The sequence below is a fragment of the Varroa destructor genome, unplaced genomic scaffold (genome assembly GCF_002443255.2).
Source record: "Varroa destructor unplaced genomic scaffold, Vdes_3.0 BEIS01000003.1, whole genome shotgun sequence".
Classification (NCBI taxonomy): domain Eukaryota; kingdom Metazoa; phylum Arthropoda; class Arachnida; order Mesostigmata; family Varroidae; genus Varroa; species Varroa destructor.
The window spans coordinates 38,161,888-38,180,783 of NW_019211456.1; the positions used below are offsets into that span (position 1 = coordinate 38,161,888).

An 18,896-nucleotide genomic window follows, 5' to 3' on the forward strand; every position below is an offset into this window, starting at 1 on the left:
TCGCTCGAGAAAATTCATTTGCTGGGAGTTTGTAGCTCGACTAGAACCGACTAGCTTTTCCACTGCGTGACGGAACAGTCCGTCCCAACCGAGGAGCGACGCTCCAATGAGAGCAAAGTTACGTAACGACCACTTAAGCGTAAGAGAAAGTCGGTTTTCCAAGGCGCAGTCGTAGTTCTCTGTGCTGACATTCCGGCTGAGAAGCGTCCATAAGGACGAGCAGTTGTATTAGTTGAGTGGAATGTTTTCTCGGATCCCTTAAACGTGTGTCTTGTTTTAGCTATACAGATCACTAATGAAAGGCCGGTTGAATCCGAAGTAGACATCTTTTCATAATTTATTGACCGCCATTACGTGACCGACCTATTCAGATATTAGTCTACTAGGTGTAAAAAAGACCAAATATGCGTAAAACTGCCTTTGATGATTCATTGTGAATATCTTCTACGGCATCCAACGGGCGCTGCTGCTTCAAGCCCCACCAACGACACGTACTACACAGCCACTTGTCTTCTTCACAAACGCATGCACGCCTAAAAAAAAGCTGACCTTATGTGGGAACAACTCGTGCCCCGAGAGTGGCAGGGTTCGTTTGGGTTTAATTTCGGAGTGCCAAAAATGCCTTCTGATGCAATCTGGCTTGTAATTTATGAAGCACTAATTAGACCCCTATGGCAGTGATAAGCGAATCCCAGCGAGTCCGCAAAGTACCAGTGATATATCAGCCAATCTCAAGGCTGTCGACGCACGATTGCCCCTGGAACCTTTGGATTCTGCTCGCCCAAGCTGGCATTGGGCCATTCGTAAAATATCACATCATCTCTGTTCAACGATAGAGTTTACCAGCGCTTGTCACGCTACGGTAGCAGCGGGATGATGCGTGTTAGAAGAAGAGGCTGGCAAAACATTCGATTGGAAGTCCATAGGTTTAGAGCAACTTTATCTTCAACACATAGATAGGAGCTTTCAGCTAGCACATTCAGTTAGTCTTCCAGTCATCGCTGCCGCCTGCGACCTAATCGACGTAAGATCATGTCGCAGCAGTGCGACTAGTCGTTGAGGCATAGGACCATGGGATCTGACGAGCCGACTGATGACGGCACTGGACGTAAAACTCGAACCAAAACCGTAAGGCCAAGTGTCTGACATCAAGGTTTAATGCACCATAAGACCAGCATCTCATCGCCGGCTGTACGTTGTCGAGTTGTTGTTTGACTTATATCTATATACGCGAAAAATAGAACGACCATACAATAGATTCAATATAAACATTTTTCGTTCTCGACTTGACTGCCTCCGAATGCTCGCGGCCGTGTAGAGCTCGCTAGACGCTAGCTACCATCGGGCTAAAATATTAATGATGTGAAACTAGTTTCACCGACTATTCGTAATAATTGCAGTGTCACAAGACAATTGGAGTTCCAACAAAATGGTCTGGCTCTGTTTTCTCGATTGACGTCCCCCGCCATAAATACGAGCTAGCCTTAAGCAATCCTAAAAAGAAGCTAAATCCGGCGCTAGCGTAAACAAGTCCAATCGAATAAAATTATATTTTATAAGATGTCAATTTACTTTGCGAGGGAATGCCTTCGAAGCACCAGCGAATTAGTGGTAATATCGAAAAACTCGATGGAGAGTCAGGCAACAACAGTCGCACGGGAAAGAACAACAAAGCAGCAAGACTGCTTCAAGGTGAGCCAATATAGTATCGTGAAGCCGCACCGTCGATTTGCCAGCAAATATGTGCTTTTCTTTTTTCCTGGATAGCATAAGGTTGTACGGGAAGAACCACAATGCAGGACTTTTGCCAGTATGTCTGAAGCTAGCATGGCCACTTGGTGTTCCGTGTCCATGCATTTAGGTATTAGGAAACTTAGGCTTAGGGGAGGTGACCTGCCCGTGTAGCATTGCCTTCAAACAGCCCCTAGCAATTATTATTATTATTATTACGAAGCAGTATTTCCTCATCGTTTGAATTCGGAATTAACCAGTTACAAAAGGTATCAATCTGAACTAGCGCTGCCTGATATGGAACCCCATTTACGATTACTCTTATCTAGTTACACAGCGCCAACGAGCAACATAAGTAATAGAATTTTTGCTGCATACGGGCTAAAGCACAGTCGAGGTGGTCGCTAATCGAGGCTGGTTCGGTTACGGGTGGGGCTGTAAGGAAAAGGTAAGGGTCGCTAATGGGCTAGATAAATTGGGGCGCTTCAGTTATGATTTGCCGTTGGCGTTCCGTCAAGTCGCACAAAACACAAGCAATTCTATGCAGAACTAATATCGTTGCCGCATTGTTAAGTTCGAGTACAGGCCGACCGATAGCGGCATGACCACAGAGTCCAGTCGCGCATCAATGGACGAAGACGCTAGATCTCCGATCCGAAAGGTGCGCATCACACCCGGAAAAAGCGAGACCAACGAGCTAGCACAGGGCTGTTTCGAAGATCTGTGGAAGCATATGGGTGGAAATCTGACGCTAGAAGAAACGCGCAGGTAGGTAGACTGTGACTTTGGCCATTCAACACCCTAATAACTGACTTTTGATTAGATGATGGTTGAGGATATCGAGTGCGGGTACTGGCGATTCGGTATATGGCAAGCTCTCTTCCTTCCCATTTTTCCAAAGAGATTTTTCCAAGGGAGCCTATGTTAGCGAAGGCTGATCCTGCGGAGGACAACATTACGAAGCTCAACATTACGAAGCTCCGCCGTACTACTAATAAAACTATACGTTCTTCTACAAGGCCGAGAACTCTCAGCATTTTTACTAGGTGATATAGTCTTCACCGGCGTGTTGGGGCCACTTGTAGTAAGTTCCTCACCTCCCAGGCGGTAGTGGCCTAGCCGCGTATCTAGTAGCTTTTGAGTAACCTTCAACGGACAAAAGCTATTAAATCATTGAAGGGCGAAATAAATAGGCTTGCTGACAAAAATCGCAGCCGTTTGTGTTTACTGGCGGTGGATTACTGACAAAAATCGCAGCCGTTTGTGTTTACTGGCGGTGCATTATTGGCAAATTTCATAGCAGAGTGTTTAGAAGGGAAACATGAAGTACATACGTATGTCCCAAACCTGCGTTAATGATTGTACTGCTGCATATTTTAAATGTGCGAAGTTCAGTGACAATTAACTGGGCACACAATTAGCAGGTGCCGAAAGGAACCTGTAGAGGGATCTGCGTAGTAATTATTGTGCTCGTATGAGTTTACTTCAGTATCTTCACTTTGGTTCTCATGAACCATCTCACTTACGCATGCGCTCCATAAACGAACAAAGCAGGGAAAATCCCGTGTGTATACTTACTGGCACCACTACTCTGTGCTATATAAGTAAGACATGAGTAAACCTGCCTCAATGAAATTCCCATAGAGATCTAATTAGAGCTGGCAATTGGCCTTGATTTAAGGTACTACGATCTCATGGCCTGTCATTTCGACGAGGAGATGGCTGACCAGCAATACAACGGACCTCAAATAATTCTTGAGAAGCTGACTGACTTGGGTGTTACGAAGGTAAGTGATGACGTTTTTCTTTACAAGAGTTTTTACAGGTAACAATTGGCTAGATCTTTTTTGTGTATTCCAGATTCAGGCACTTTATAACCTAGCGACTGGTTCAACCTACAGCGCCAGCTCTGTTCACCAGAAATGGCCCACTAAGCAAACGTATTTAACAGCGTTCAGTTGAGAAAGAACGCTCACACGCGTTAGGTCTGACAATAGGTCGAGGCCAAATACGCCCCAGTACCTCGGAAGGAGCCAGCTATCAGATGGTTCGATTAGCCTTTGTTCAAATACTCAGATCAGGTTATCGATATATTTCCTGTGGCCTCACCTTGACTAGGCATAGGTCGCCACCTTTAGGGTGGGTCACCATCCTTTGAAGAAGAAACATAACTTCGATTCCGCTCTGAAGCATGATAGTATTTCTAAACTAACTTCGATTCCGCTCTGAAGCATGATAGTATTTCTAAACTTTAGTGTACACGTTTTCTGGAACTTGTGACAACGTTCCAACGCTCATCAACAAAATTTGAAATGGTGGTGACAGTAGAACGTGGAGCATGAAGAATCGCCAGAATCTTGCATTTGGGTTCTGTTGTTTACCTAACCCAACATAAGGCTCTCGGGAAACTTAGTCAAACTTTTCATTTATATATTTAAATTATGATCGTTTAGGTATTTCATTTATACCAGCTACAGAATAATCAGCCGGTGCGGCCCTTACGAGTAACAAGACGTTCTATTACCATATCTGATATGAAGTTGATGTTGTGAATTTTTAGGAAGCCCGCATTTTGGACATCGGCTGTGGCACTGGCTTACTTGGGAAGGCGATGTCGAACGAAGGTTTCGCTTGGATTGATGGGATCGATATGAGCGAAGAGATGTTACGCCAAGCAGAAAAAAAAGCTGTGTATACTAAAACCACCCTTTTAGCGATCGAGCCAGCGACTGATCTCACGCCCCTGGGTGACGTCCAGTATGACGCTATTTGTATGCTTTCGTCTTTCCAGCCAGGGCACGTCAGCCCTCTGGCTCTTGATGGTCTAATCGCGCTCCTCAAACCTGGTGGCCGGGTAATTTGGGTTCGATCGTCTTCGATTCCCGCCAAGCATATGACCGGACCCTTTCAAAAGGAAGAGTGGGAAAAAATTAAAAATGACCTTGCAGCGAAAGGTCTCAAAGCTGAGGACGAGGGAACTGTGGAGAGGTTCAATCGAGATAAACCCGGCGTGTTTGGGATTTTCACTAAATACAAGTGAAACACGCTTAGCGATGCGCAGTGGAACAAGCTACTGTGACGGTTTTCACAACGATACCCCGGAAGTGTTTGGTTACTCGGAGTTAGCTATGCGAGCGTTATGCAGAAAAAAGCTGGACTATCAAGGAGTTGACAAATAAACGAAGTCTTATTTTTCACGTGGACAGCGTCGTGTTACGTTATGTTGTGTACGAAGTTCCTAAAACAACATCCAACGCGTACGGCTAAACAACGGAAGATGCTGCTTCAGAGTGTTATCCGAACCTGATTATGGCTAAATCAGATCTATATTAATGTGTGTTAATCCACCACTGGTGTTATTATTGTAGTAGAATTAAAACACATATTTTAGCCATCAATCAGCCAGTAAACCAATATAAAAATCAGAAGCCTTGCTTCGTTAAAAAAAAGTCGTGAATTATTCATCGTATTGGGTTGTGACGGTCTCACTGAGCAGCTGCCTACACGGTCCAAGCACAGTCGTTAAGTAATGACGATTGCCGCAATATTGTGATAAAACAAAGTTTAAAAAAGTAGATGGCGGGTTTATTTAACTAATATATGCTTTATAGTTTTAGTCACCGAAATAACAATTGGGTATTTAGAGTGTAGAAACTTAAATCACCGCGGCTGAATCACCACAACGGTTTAACGCTCACAACTGTAACACCGTCTTTTGGACCATGAGCCACCGAGGTCGTCCTGCCACCTGGCGGCCAAGTTACGCGCGATTCGTGAAGTACCCCATCGTACAACCCTGAAACAAGTCGACTCGGCTCGCACTCACTCCAGCAGGATTTGCTATGACCTCCCTGTGGGGCCCTCACACCCGTACTCTCGCGCCGTGACATCCGCTTTCATATTGGATCGCTATTATACAAGTCTGCTCGACTGATCTGCTCTGTTCTCAATGTGACACGACGAGCACGAACCGCATTGTTTGACAGGCGTTCAGTTCCTATTGTGTTTTGCTGCGCGCCAGGGGAAAGTTTTTCATACTCAGTGAACTGTGAACAACTGCGTAAACGCTGTTTTTTAGAGGCACGATCGCTTTCATTTGCCGCGTTTGACCTCTAATTTTGCCCAAGGAGCTATTTGCCTGCCCCGCTTCCATTGCTGGCAACCTCCGAAACACCATTGCTCCACTAAATTGGCTTGGACATCACAATGATGGTGGCGGTGATAAGCATGGAAACTCTCATGGAAGAGACTGAAGAGGAACTTGCGGTAGGGCTTTGTCTCGATTAGGTAGCCTAATCAAATGTTCGCTTATTGAATAGCAATACAATGCGCTGTATACGGCATCAGACGTTTGCTGTCCACCGGTGACGTGTCGTTTTGCTATATTACGGTCGTTAGTAATAAAGTATGAGTTCATTTGTTGTCGATAGGTTTTAATTCGGACAATGCATGAGTGAGTGTAAAAAATGACTCTGTTCCATGTCTCTTTTAGAAATACAACCTTCGCTAGGTTCATGGTAGCCTCTTGTGTGTACATAAGTTGTGATGGAAGTAACTTAGTGCCGGTTACCTCTAATCATTGTCTCTCGTCGTTCCCGTGCTGAAGGATTCACCGTGTATTCCGACGAGCGTCTGTTCAGACCTGTTCAGACATTCAGAGAAGGCATTAATTTCCGCCAATCTAAAACGAGATCTCATATACCTGATAAGTAGCAGGGTGTCAGAAAACTGTAGACTAAAGGGTTTTTTGGCAGAACGATAAAGGCTTAAAGCATGCTTCGAGAGAGGTGACTATAACTCGGTTGACCAGGCGTTTCTCCAAGCTTTGATAGCCTGGGACATAAACGTATAGAATGAAGAAGGCCTTAATGGACGTGCTATATAATTAATTCGATATCTATTTACGAAAATACAATTTTGGATTAAAAAAAATAGTATATACATAGTGTAAAGGTACTGTCGTTTAGACCAATAATAATAATGGTAATGTAGAATGAAGCCAACAGACGCTGCATGCAGGTATTGAAAATAAGCGCTGTTAGAGGCGCGATCAGGACGCCAGAGATTTGTGTTCCTGCGCCTTCCATACGCACCGTCCTTAACACAGAAGGCCTTATATAAGTGGCGAATTCTCCAGGTACGAACGGTTCCGTTTGTATGTAAGATAGCATTGTTTTGCAAAAAAACATTGTGGATGCTTTCTATAACGCACATAATAATAGTCCCTCACTTAAGTACAGCAAACTAAGAGACCTGTGATAAGCACACACTTTACTCTCCATAGCAGTAGCGTCAAATACAACCCGTTTCTTTTTTTAATTAATGTTCTATTAACGTTTATTCTCTAGACACGAACGTTTACTCTGTCGTAACCGTACGCTTTCATGTTTCAGCTCGAAATGTTGGATGTCAGTACTTCAGATTAGTACGGATAGTCGGATTGGTATATCTCTATAGATATTTTCTGCCCTTCCTAAAACCAAATAAAGGGCATTCATCAGTCCTGCCTGTGTTCGATGTTCATTGTGTGACCAAGAAGACGTTGTTACGTCGTCACGTTTAGTAACCATAGTAACCCACGTTAACCATAGTTGCAGTGCTGCAAAAAAGTAACTCTAAGATAAATTTCAGCAAGCTCGAGAAGACCTGGAATGTCGAATAAGAGTTATAATTTTCTTTTACTATAGGCGATAAAATATGAGCGATTGCCAATTGTAAGCTAGACGCTTATCTATCCGATTCACCATTGTCAAAATATTGAATACCTACTACGCTCACGTACCTAAAGGAAGTCAAAAGAAATGATGTTTGATAAGGACAAATAAAACTTAATTACTAAACGCTATAGAAACTCAATCGTAAACGAATTAAAATGAGACCGTAAACTTAATTTATTAGTGATCATCTGAACCTTATGTACCTTTACAAGGTAAACTGCGCCTGTAACGCTAGGCAGTGCAATTTTCTAACTTTGCTCAGTAATTGCCGATCAACTTCAATAGCTAATAGCCGTGATGATGCCGTATCGGCAGACCATGGCATACCTGGCCATCAAGGTCCTTTGGCCTGGCCTGGGTGTGTCACGTCGCCAGGCAACATTCTGTCACCGTTGGATAGAGGCTAAAGTTCGATCTGGTTAGAAGGCAGCGTGCACTGCGGGGTAGCAATGTCGTTTGCCCACTTCATGGGCATGTAAGTGTCAATGTTGAATTCAGTTAGCATCGAGTAGTTACCATAATGAATAAAATGATGAAAAAAAGAAGAAAAGGTAATAAATGAAGAATGAACGGACGCGTTACGTTTGTCAGACCAACGGGTGTGTCAAAAACGACTTCTTCAGTATCCTTATGTACAGCGGAAAACAGATGTTGCTCTTGTAAAATGATGAACTTCAATGGATACAGAAAAATGTGTTCAGGAGATAAACAAATCATTGGTTAATTTCATCAATATAAGTCATTGCGCACTTGATTAATATTTTGCATTTCAGGCTGAGCAGTTCGTGCCGTCGTCACAGTCTCCAGGTAAAGTAAAAATTTAAAAAAAAAAAACATTCATAGTTTATTTGTTCATTTTTATGTGGATGGTGCATTGACCTCGAGGGTGCATCTGCATATTAAAGTGAATGATAATAATTAAACGCTTGTCAGAAACATCTCAGTATCGCTACTGGGAACGTAGTCCGTACCTTCGGCAGGTTTTTTGTTATAATTCCGCGTTATTCCCCGGCAAGACCTATATGCGTATGCAAAAATCACAAAATTTAAATATGCACCCTATTATATATAGTAAAAAAGGTACCGATTATATCGATGCCATGAGGACAGCGTGTTAATGATACGCTGATGGTCTTGTGATATCGGAACACAGACTGATTTTGAATTTTGACAAACACAGAGGTTGCCTAAATAGTCATAACCGTACGTTTTCCGAACCAAATGATTAAAAGTCTACCTGTTATTGTGTTTATACGGAAAATTTCTTTGTCAATACCGGTCATTCTTTCATTACAAGCGGCAGGGAAGAATTTCCGTAGGCTCTAGGGTCAAGTGTTTCCCAGAAAGACCAAATAGCAACCGGTAGCTTACTATTTGGCTGTTGCAGTGAACAAAGTATACTTCAGTGTCTTCCTGCTAGGGAACACGAATGGAAGTAAAAAGCTATCTGTTTTATAAGAGATATTAAAACTAAAAATAATAATTATGATAATTACTCTGAGGTGCAGTTGATTTGTTGAAATGGATTTGTGAGTGTTTATTTCTGTATATTGACAAATCGAAGTGCCTTTACCAAAATAAACAGGATACAATTTTTTTAAGGTTCGCCAAGTCTTCGGCTATATGCTGAGTGTCTATGTTCATTAAAATCGAAACAAGTCCTGTTGGTATGATTGGCCGAGAGCTCTTCATAAAGACCGCTCTAAGTAAGTTTATTAGAGGGATACACAACTTTCGATTTTTCTGTAACAGATAATCCATCCGATAGCAGTAAGAAACTTCTGTGTATACAGTTGTCTGTCCTATTCGATTCCATGTTTTTTTGCAACCTCGTTAGGCGATGCGGACGGATATGAAGCCCGGTTAGCAGCGGCACTCGAAGAGTGGGAGTCTGTCGGCGTTAAGGAAATCGAGATCAGCACTTATGAAGATCGTTCACCTCTGTCTATTGTACACTGCTCGCGGATACTCACGTACGAAGAGGCGGCGGATATCATCATAGATGCGGTCAACATAAGTGACTACCGGGTACGAAACGACCGAAATACGTTGACTTTGTTGAACCGGCCAATTAAGGACAAAGATCATTCCTTGTTAGGGTGGGTTCTGATAATGTGACATGCCTAAAATGCAGGATGTCTAGAAGAATGACGCATCGTTAAACGTTTGCCCCATTGATATATATATATATATATATATATATACATCAATGGGGCAAAAAATTATCTTGACAATTGGAAAGAAGCTGAAATATAGTGTGTATATATATTTTTTTGGACTGCTAAAAATTATTGTTTTTTTCCCGTTAGATGGCTTTAAAATCACGTATCTCAGATAATATGGCTCGCGCCGCACCGGCGTTAGTGTCATTTGAAAGCTGAGATTTGGTGCTAAAATTTTCTAATAAATATATCCAAAATAAAGAGAGAGCGCCTTGAAGATGAGTGAAATCCTGCAAAATTCACTATGTCTAAGAATATATCTACGATATAATCACAAATGTTGTTAAGGCCCTTAGAAAATGGTGGTATTTTTGGTCAAAATGCATTATCGAAGGAAATGGCCTAAAAATAGCTTTGTCGCTTTCGTTCTGGAGATTTCGTTGGCGAAGGTACTTCTCGTAGTGGTCGACTAATCGCGAGAAAAGTAAGTTGTGAATGTTCAACAAGATCGAAATGGGGATGGCAATAATCTCGTAATAGAGTTGGCATCTTTTACAAAACAGTTTTAGGCTACTGAAATAATTAAGCTCGCTACAAAAATGCTCTATATTTGAATGCCAGATGAATTTATGCAAAGGAATTACCTAGGCCTATTTTCCTTTGCGAACCTGATCAATGAAACGTAATCGAGCTATTTCCAAATTGGTTGATGAAGACTGGATCATATGCGACCATAATAAGCGAGCAATCTGTGGCGGGCTGACTCCAAGGAAGATAACGATGCTGTATGTTTGATGATACCAACGGAGAAAGCATTTGTTGCAATTGCAGAAGGCCCACAATTATGGGATTACAGCATTATCAGATAAAGGGCTGAAGGTCGTTCAGCAAAACGGAGCGCATTTAGTTTGATAATATTATTTTAAAATATAAAAGTAATTTGCTTTATTTATGGCCTAAAAACGGCCACTACTTTTTCGATAACCTTTAGAAACTGAAGTGTCTAGACAATAGCGAAGCCTTTATTTCACGTTTTCACATGCAAAGGTAATCAACCACGAAAAATGCACAGACCCTTCTTTCGAAGGAGGTCAAATTTGGAGTTGTTGGTAAGTTGGATAAATGCTAGTTAATTGCGTTTTCAACGTATACCACTGTTATATCATATTCTATCATATGACAGAAACATAAGACTGTAGAATTATGGAGTTAGAATGGTTTGATGCCAATATGTTAAATTTGTTCTTTATCGCAATAACCCTCATATACCCTGCTACTTTTATAGGGATCTAATGAAATCACCTTAACTGCCACGAACTTCCCTACCGTGCGCACATATACATATTTCTATATTTCTAATTGCTTGGAACACAAGCCCCCGACCTTAACCTTTTGTATACATTGGACCGATATGACTACGTCATTTTGTTTTCCTTTTTTGAAGGCAAGTCTTGCAGCAAATCGTCTGGTACGGTGTAATCCTCTTGTTTCGACTGCGGCTGGCATAGTCGATGCATCTCAAGATGGCGTGGTACAAATTTTTTGAAGCTTTGATGACGTTCCTAAAATCCTATTCGAAAACGCCTCAGCTTGTACCTTTAGTTCATTGGTATATCGCGCATGGTACATCGCGATTCTTATCCAGGCTAGAACTTGTCCGGATAAGCAATTCGGATGTCCTAGTTTTCTAAAATCATGTTCCGCCTACACGTTGAGACCATTAAGGAAAGTTGTATTTGAAGTACGGCATTCTGTGTGTACGGGTCCTCCTCTTTTTCGAATTCAAGAGATTCAAGAGATCAACATCTGTCCCTGCTTTTTTCGTTAGGAAGAACTCGATGAGCGCATTTGTTATCATCAAATGTAAAAAAGTTCTGTCAAAAAAGTAAAAATATGTCACGAATCGAAATCAAATTATTGTGCCTTAGTCTCTTGTACTTTCCGTCTACAGGTGTCGGCAAACCTCTCGACTAGGCCATTTGGTGCTGTCCTGGCGTAAATAGTTGTTAAGGACTTGACGAAACCTATGGCCTATGTACGTTTTACCAAAATGTGTAAACGTATGTTGTAATGTGCTAATGACTGTAGCAAAACTTGGAGTGTATATTTCAGGTCATCTGGAATATGCGTCGACAGCAATGAAACACATTTTGCATTTTAAGGTATCAGCAAAATCAAGATGACCTGTTTGAAAGGTTGTGTGGCCTTCGGCCATTATTAAATGGGTCTTCTTGTCGGATTTGTAGGTTGACTGGTACAATGCGGACACTGTCGGACCACATTTTCGATGTCGTTATTGATCTTGCGGCATATTTTATTTCGATGCTTCTTAAATTACTAGCGTGTACTTCTCTGAATTAAATTGGTAAATAAATAGAAGGCGTCCATTCCTAATAAATAGACAGAATAACGGACTATTAGTTGACGACGTTTTTAGCCATTAATTCGTTCTCAAACAATTGATCGCATTTGTTGAATCATATGGTTGGATTATAGCGCACATATTATAACGTCATCGGTAGACAATTACGGATTTCAGGAAGTAAGTTACTAGGTTCTTTTCAACCTGGACCATAACTCTACCTTTGGGTTCTTTACGAATCTCTTGGTTAATCACCGAAAGAAGTCGTAATGGGGCGTCAACACTGCCAGACTCATGACTCCTTTTATATTGTATTTTAAAGTGACTTTCTATTAGAAGCGTTGCCCACTGTTGACATTTATTAGTCGTATAAACAGCAATTTCCTTTTTACTCCCGAATATAGTTGGCAGTGGCTTATAGTCGGAAAGTCATTGAATGTACTGGGTTTCTTTTTCTATTTTAGCGTTGTTTTTTTTCTAATCTACTTAAATACGGGCTAATGTGCTGTATAATGTTTTTGTATTTTTCATTTTTATATCCCATTTGGGTATAGATTCAATGTTACATCCCACGTATGTTAGTTGGCATTAGCTACCTTAGGATTGGTAGTGAGGGATCGTAATGATCGTAACTAGCAGATCTGATTATAATATTCTTTTCAGCCTTGTTTAGGATTCCTGGCAGTCTCCTGACTGATTGATACTTTGTATCCTCCTGGAAGAGTTTATCAAGGGGTCCACGGATTTTCGTCACTTACTGAATACTGTGTGGTTCTGACACGTTTCCAGGCAAGGGCAGCTTCAGTCTTCCTTAGATTTGATTTATGACTGTCTGGCATAATAATAAAGCCTAATTAATAGATTAACGTCTCAAGGAGCTTGCTTTTTTCAAGCCGGACATTGAAACGAACGTTTTTTAATTCGCTGAAATAGTTCACCAAAGCTTCTATTATCCGATGTGGGGGTACATCTAAGTAGGCTGACTGATACACCAGTTGATCCACTGACATTTGTGTATGTTACTTCCTTGAAGACAGCGGGGGTTACCTTTGTTTCAAGCAGAAGTCAGCAGCTTCCTCAATCCGTCATCAATTTTCGTCTGTGAATATGCTTACGCAAAATCTGTTTTTGAAAAGTATATTTCAACATTGAGCGAAGTAAAGTTGTCATCTAGGGTTAGTAGTGGGTAGTGCTTTTCTGAATCATTTAGACCGATAGAAAAATCTGCGTATAACTTAATGTCGCCTGTTTGGTTTCTCCAAATTACTACCATTGGAGCAACATATTTTTTATGTAATCGTTAAAGTTCCTTCTCTAGTTTAAGGATAATATGGTATCCTTGATATACGTGATAAACTTTGATATACTTGATGATACACTCCGTGAATTTTATCTTGCTTTGGATACGAATCTTTACTTTAGTGAATTTGCCCAATTAGGAGGCGAAAATTTGCGGGCATATCTGTTTCAAGTTATTTATCATTTTTGTCAAGATATATGGCATATTCTCAACTTCCACTACCTCCACCGTTTCATCTAAATTTTTGAATAGTCTCAGCTATAAGTCCTGTACTTTTTGCATTCAGCGATTTCTCACTATTAGTATATTGTGATCATTGACATAGCTGTTCGAAGGTGTTCGCCTCATGGTTCAAAATTTGTAAAAAAAAGTGTCCCAAGCAATTAAATTTCTGCGTATGAACTGCATTTACTAAATGATGACAAGGTATCAATGGAAGCTTTTTTGTGGTGTTACGTCGACGTCTCTTTATTACAGTAATATCAGACGCGGTTTCTTATCTTATTGATTCTTTTCTTCGGACTCTAGTGTGATAGAAGGTTTATAATGTTAAAGGATTAGGTATTTAAATTTGGTTTAATAAGGTTGGCCGCCGGGTTATAAAATACTTCAGACCTCCTGAAGTGGACTGTCCTACTCATACGTTTGAGCATGTTGGACCTATGCGTATTCCAGCGAAAACATCTGCTATTAGGTTTTGTTAAGTAATATATCTTTAATGGCCATCCTTATAATAGGGTTGGCATTTTGGTTAAGGAATGGGCATGCTTTATAGTGTAACGCACCGCATCCGCTATACGGAGTTTGGGATTTTTATTAAAATGTCTTAGTATTTCTGTCAAGTGCCTCTGGATCGAGATGGGATAGCTGTTGACCTAAAAAATCCAAATACTTTATAATTACCTATCCTACACCTTCGTACTCAACATTTATCAAACCACAGACCCACCTAAGAAAAATTCGAATTTAACAGAGCTTTTTCCTTTCTATCGTTGCTGATCCGTATGATGTCTGTTCCATGGTCTGTGTGATCAACATATTCTAGTTCTGAAAAAGTTAGATTGGAAGAGCTTAAAGGTTTTCAGCATCAATTATTACTATAGTATTTTGTAGTAGTAATTGGCAGTAGGATAATAACCAAATCTGTGTTAGCTATCTATCTCTGGTTAATATCTAGAATCAGATTTGGCATTGCTGATGTTTTGCCCTCTTTGACGGCCATTTTGGTAGCAGGTAAAATAATTTCTCAATTGGTCGAGGATTTCGAAATTGTCATCTATATTCATAGCGGTATATTCAAATTTCAGCATAGCATTCGATCTACAGTGCAACGGAAGGGTCTTAAAAAATTGTGGCATAAGTTATTTGGTCCCCCAAAAATCGCCGTTACGTTGATTGAGGAAAGGGACCTTATGTTCGCATTGGCACTGGTAAGCTGAGTTTAGATAAGATCTGTTTTCAGCAGATAGCGTAAGTTTAGCGGCATTAAAACGATTCAGTATAACATTAAAGCAATTGCTTGATTACCAATACCTTGATTTGGTTTGGAGAAGCCCTACAACGTGGCACAAAGGTATGACTCGACTTTTTAATAAATTTATCAGAAAAGACACAACATTTTTAACTTAATCACTGAAGTTTTAAAATTTCCTTTTAATTGTAAGGTACCATTCAACACGGAATGCCAAAGTCATGGTCAGATGGTGCAAACGATTTACCGGAAGTTGACAGGAAATACTTATGACTGCCCAAGATACGGGGCACACTGGGAAACCATTGGATTTCAGGGTGAGTCAGTCGAATAAAAACTGGCCAGGTCATTTTAAGGTCGTGGATAAAAGCGTTCCATTCAGAATACTAGCAGCGTTTTTTTGTGCTTTCCAATTATTACCAAACCGCATAAAATTAAATGAAATTTTGAAATTTATTAACGACACCTAGTTGACCTTGCTTAGATTTTTCATATTTATAGTAGCATCGGAACTTATTGAAACTTACGTTAGATAATAAATTGACGATAAAAGCTGTTATAGGATATGCGCAATGCTTGCAATATGGGGTGAGCGTCCTTTGAGTTAAAAAGGACACAAAGTTATGTAGCAGCGCACAGTATTGACTGAAGGGGCGTTTCATTGAACGAATTAATGATCATTTTATCCAAGTATTATTTTGCTAAGCGAATTGTTCTGAAAAGATTTTGTGTCTGTCGATGTATTTATGTTAGGTAACGATCCCGCGACAGATCTTAGGGGATGCGGAATTTTAGGACTTTTGCAACTTCTTTATTTAGCCACCCATCAGGACAATGAGACCGTAACTAAAGATATCTATCGGATATCTCTTCACGCAACCCAGGTAGTTAAGTGTTTTCTTCTACGAATAAGTTATTTTTAATGTGGTTAAATACGAATCATAGCCAGTCCGTTGTTGAAACCCACGACTCGCAGTTTGGGGAACGACAGCTGAGGAAATTCAAGAATCATATTGATGGACTCACTCGCTCAAGTAGTACTTGATAGGTTTAGGCAAGAATACGTTTTTAAAGCGTGCAGACTATAATGGTTTTATCGTTATATTGATATTTAGTAATAAGGGAGGCGGTATATCAATGACAAATTCACACGGCGTCCGTTTCTCATAGTTGTCAAGTTGTTGTTTTTATTTATAAAAATAATGCCCTTGGCAGTGGCAACTAAAAAATCCTAAATGTATCAGCTGCATAATATAAAAAATGTGCTCTAATATCTATTAATGTATACTTCGTGATTTCTATTTTTCAGAACTTCCCTTTTGCGGTTATGGGCATAAATATGACCAAAATAGTGTTGGAATCTCTTCGAGAAGACTGTCTCAATAGGTTAGTACTTTATTTCAAATTCTAAGCAAACGTAATTCAATAGTTATTATTACAGTTAAGAAGCTCACTTATCAAAGAAGAAAAGGTGCGAAGCTTTTAATGAACTCTGTTGGTTATACTAGCCTCATCGATGATTCTGCCCTGGTATCGATTGCAGAATTTGTAACGAGAGGCAAGGCGTTCTGCCAGTACTGAATGACTTCTACGTCGGCACGTATCTTATCATGTTCCTATCGTGGACGAAACACGCTGCGACCGTATACGACACGGGATACATCATGCAAGGTCTGTGCTCATAATCTCAGGCGAAGTCTCAACAAACAATATCAATAGATGTTACTGTTCGATACTTCCTAGATTCGAAGTCGTTCTCATATCCTTAAATAAACCACTTTAAAATCGCATATATCGTAACCGAGCCACCAGTCATCTCCTATTGCGATGTTAGAGTACTGAATGATACTCTGACCTACTCAGCGTAAATGATATTTAACGTAAATGCTGTCTTGATTCGAAATAGGTAATCAAAATGTAATACTTACCCACTAAGGCAATAAACATGAAACAAAAACAAACAATTATTTATTCAAGCCTACAATCTGCAAAGTATCTCATTTGTAAACTCGTAATATTTTTCGAAGTATTGTGTGCACGTATGTATATTGACTACTTTTCTTTTTCGGTGATCAACAGAAGTGGCAAAATTCGCAAAAGGGTCACCACTCAAGGTACTGCACAATTTACAGCATTATCGAAACAATGGGGTACATTCGCACTTCTGCGATGAGCATTTCACCAGCCTCGCCGCGTGAGCATCAGCCAAGCAGCTCTTGGACAGAGTGTGGACAGTTGAGAAGATACGTTAAAGCGTCGTTACGTCATATTTTGGGTCAGAGTCATGTTCGAACGAAGATTTTGAAAGCAGACTAGCTCATGATCGGGTAGGCATGACGTCGTAGAGTGATGTTGGGAGAGATAGGTAAAAGCTTGAGGACAACAAATTAGCGCAATATGGCGGGCAATTTGAAAAATAGCCGCGCTCATCGCGGAGGAAACGTACACATGTCAGAGTTCTATAGCTCGATAGCGTCTTTAATGTTGACTATGGTTATCGATACGTTTCGTAGAGAGCACGTTGGATATTAGTCATCTGAATGACCACTGCTTTGAGAGTAACTGAAGTATAAATATGCTGGTTCTGGGCACGATTTGTTATTACGCTGTGTTTTTTGAGTGATAGAAGAATTAACAGAGAAAATTTAATACAAATCTGCCGAAGACGTCCAGGCCAATCGTCTAACAAAATGTAACGGATTGTACTCATAACGAGAACAACATAATAAATGATCTTATTAACTGTTGATTGATACGCTCAAAACAAACAAATCCGTTATTAGGTAACTTTAGGCGAATTTACAATCGGCGCTTAATTGTTTTGAATAACACGGGCGGACCATGTTATGGTTGTAACACGCATCCACCTGATATCTTGTGATACATAACGAAAAAAAAAATGCTTAAGGAATCGTGTTTTTTTTTTTATTGGTGTTTTGTTTCGAATCGGTGAAACATTAACATGTGTTGCTTTTTGGTTTGTTTCAAAGTGTTTTTTCTCCCAGTTCAATAAATAGCGTTAAGTAAATCTAGTCTATAAAAAGCGCTGCGGATAATATGTTTATTTCAGCTTGCTGCGTTCGTGCGTTATCTGCCACTTACTACGAAATCTTTATTTATCTATTTTTACCTCGCATAGCGTGCCATGTGTACACCTTACGACGCGGCTCAGTCTACTTGTATTCACAGCTTTTCATAAGATATCGCGCATTACTGGCTAGCATTGAATCCAAAAGGCGAAGGCATACGCCGTAACGAGATTTCTTGGAAAGCAGTCGTTACAAATACCGAGAACTGTGTTTCGTTTTCGATTTCCTACGGTCAAGTGCATGAACAAGAAACCCATTGAGATTAGCCCAACAAATGGCAACACATTCCATCATTCTGTCGATTAAATTCAATGGGTTAAGGTGAATAGACATGTACCACACTTAATTATAGCACTGCACCAGATAGTTTTTGAAGAACAGTTTGCCCTTTTGAAGTACCATTAGAAACTAGGATGCTCTGACAGTATGATATTTATATACACATTGACGCTTATAATTATGAAAGCCTAACCTCATCACTACTGGATTACGAAAGGAACACCGTAAAAAGCCTTAGCGATTACGGTAATGTAATATTAGCTTCGGATATCTGTACGTAGAAGTTAATCGTGAGCCGCATGGCTCTGGAAACGGACAATGTATTGCAGCAAATTGGTTAGGATGTCGTCTGCAACTAAATATCTCAGACTTCTAGGACATAGTAATATTGGAGTCGGAGCTAAGGTCGAAAGGATAATCATCGCAATTAATAAAACCCGTAATAGTAGCTGTTGTATCTCGAAAGGCGAATTATTTCGAAAATGTGCACAGTCACCACCTCTAAGTTCAACGCTGTAGCCTGATCAGTTGGCCGTTCCTTGTAAGCAACACCTTAGTTCGGACAGCGCTTTACGCTGGATTGACCGCTAGCAAGAAATCACGATTAAAATATAACCTAAAAACCATTGATCTCGTATCTGACTAGAAAAATAATTGTATCAGAAACACTGCTTTGGTCAAAAGCTGCCCTACGGTAGGGACAAATTTTCATAGCTTGCTCAGTAATATACTTCAAACGTGATACAAACGCCTATAAACATTTGTTTATATTAGAGTGTTGACTC

At 40.4% G+C, this 18,896-nt stretch overlaps 2 protein-coding genes across 8 annotated transcripts; both read left to right on the top strand.

Moving 5' to 3' along the window:
• The first annotated feature begins 1,387 nt into the window (after nucleotides 1-1,387).
• Nucleotides 1,388-4,934, top strand: LOC111247585 (uncharacterized). 2 transcript variants are annotated; one of them, XM_022798691.2, is made up of 4 exons: nucleotides 1,388-1,810; nucleotides 2,306-2,499; nucleotides 3,413-3,518; nucleotides 4,292-4,934. In XM_022798691.2, the coding sequence occupies exons 1-4, from the start codon at nucleotides 1,742-1,744 to the stop codon at nucleotides 4,769-4,771; spliced, it is 849 nt and encodes a 282-aa protein (XP_022654426.1). In that variant the 5' UTR covers nucleotides 1,388-1,741; the 3' UTR covers nucleotides 4,772-4,934. The 2 variants fall into 2 exon arrangements, with proteins under 2 accessions (XP_022654426.1, XP_022654425.1); XM_022798690.2 differs by having other exon boundaries at nucleotides 1,397-1,692.
• A 147-nt stretch (nucleotides 4,935-5,081) lies between these two features.
• Nucleotides 5,082-18,568, top strand: LOC111247584 (ELMO domain-containing protein 3-like). 6 transcript variants are annotated; one of them, XM_086982939.1, is made up of 10 exons: nucleotides 5,082-5,997; nucleotides 8,222-8,255; nucleotides 9,051-9,154; nucleotides 9,286-9,476; nucleotides 14,580-14,702; nucleotides 14,937-15,060; nucleotides 15,497-15,627; nucleotides 16,053-16,129; nucleotides 16,287-16,414; nucleotides 16,823-18,568. In XM_086982939.1, the coding sequence occupies exons 3-10, from the start codon at nucleotides 9,085-9,087 to the stop codon at nucleotides 16,939-16,941; spliced, it is 963 nt and encodes a 320-aa protein (XP_086839065.1). In that variant the 5' UTR covers nucleotides 5,082-5,997; nucleotides 8,222-8,255; nucleotides 9,051-9,084; the 3' UTR covers nucleotides 16,942-18,568. The 6 variants fall into 6 exon arrangements, with proteins under 6 accessions (XP_086839065.1, XP_022654423.1, XP_022654424.1 ...); XM_086982941.1 differs by lacking the exon at nucleotides 5,082-5,997 and adding an exon at nucleotides 6,005-7,999; XM_086982942.1 differs by lacking the exon at nucleotides 5,082-5,997 and adding an exon at nucleotides 6,005-7,923.
• Nucleotides 18,569-18,896: the final 328 nt, after the last annotated feature.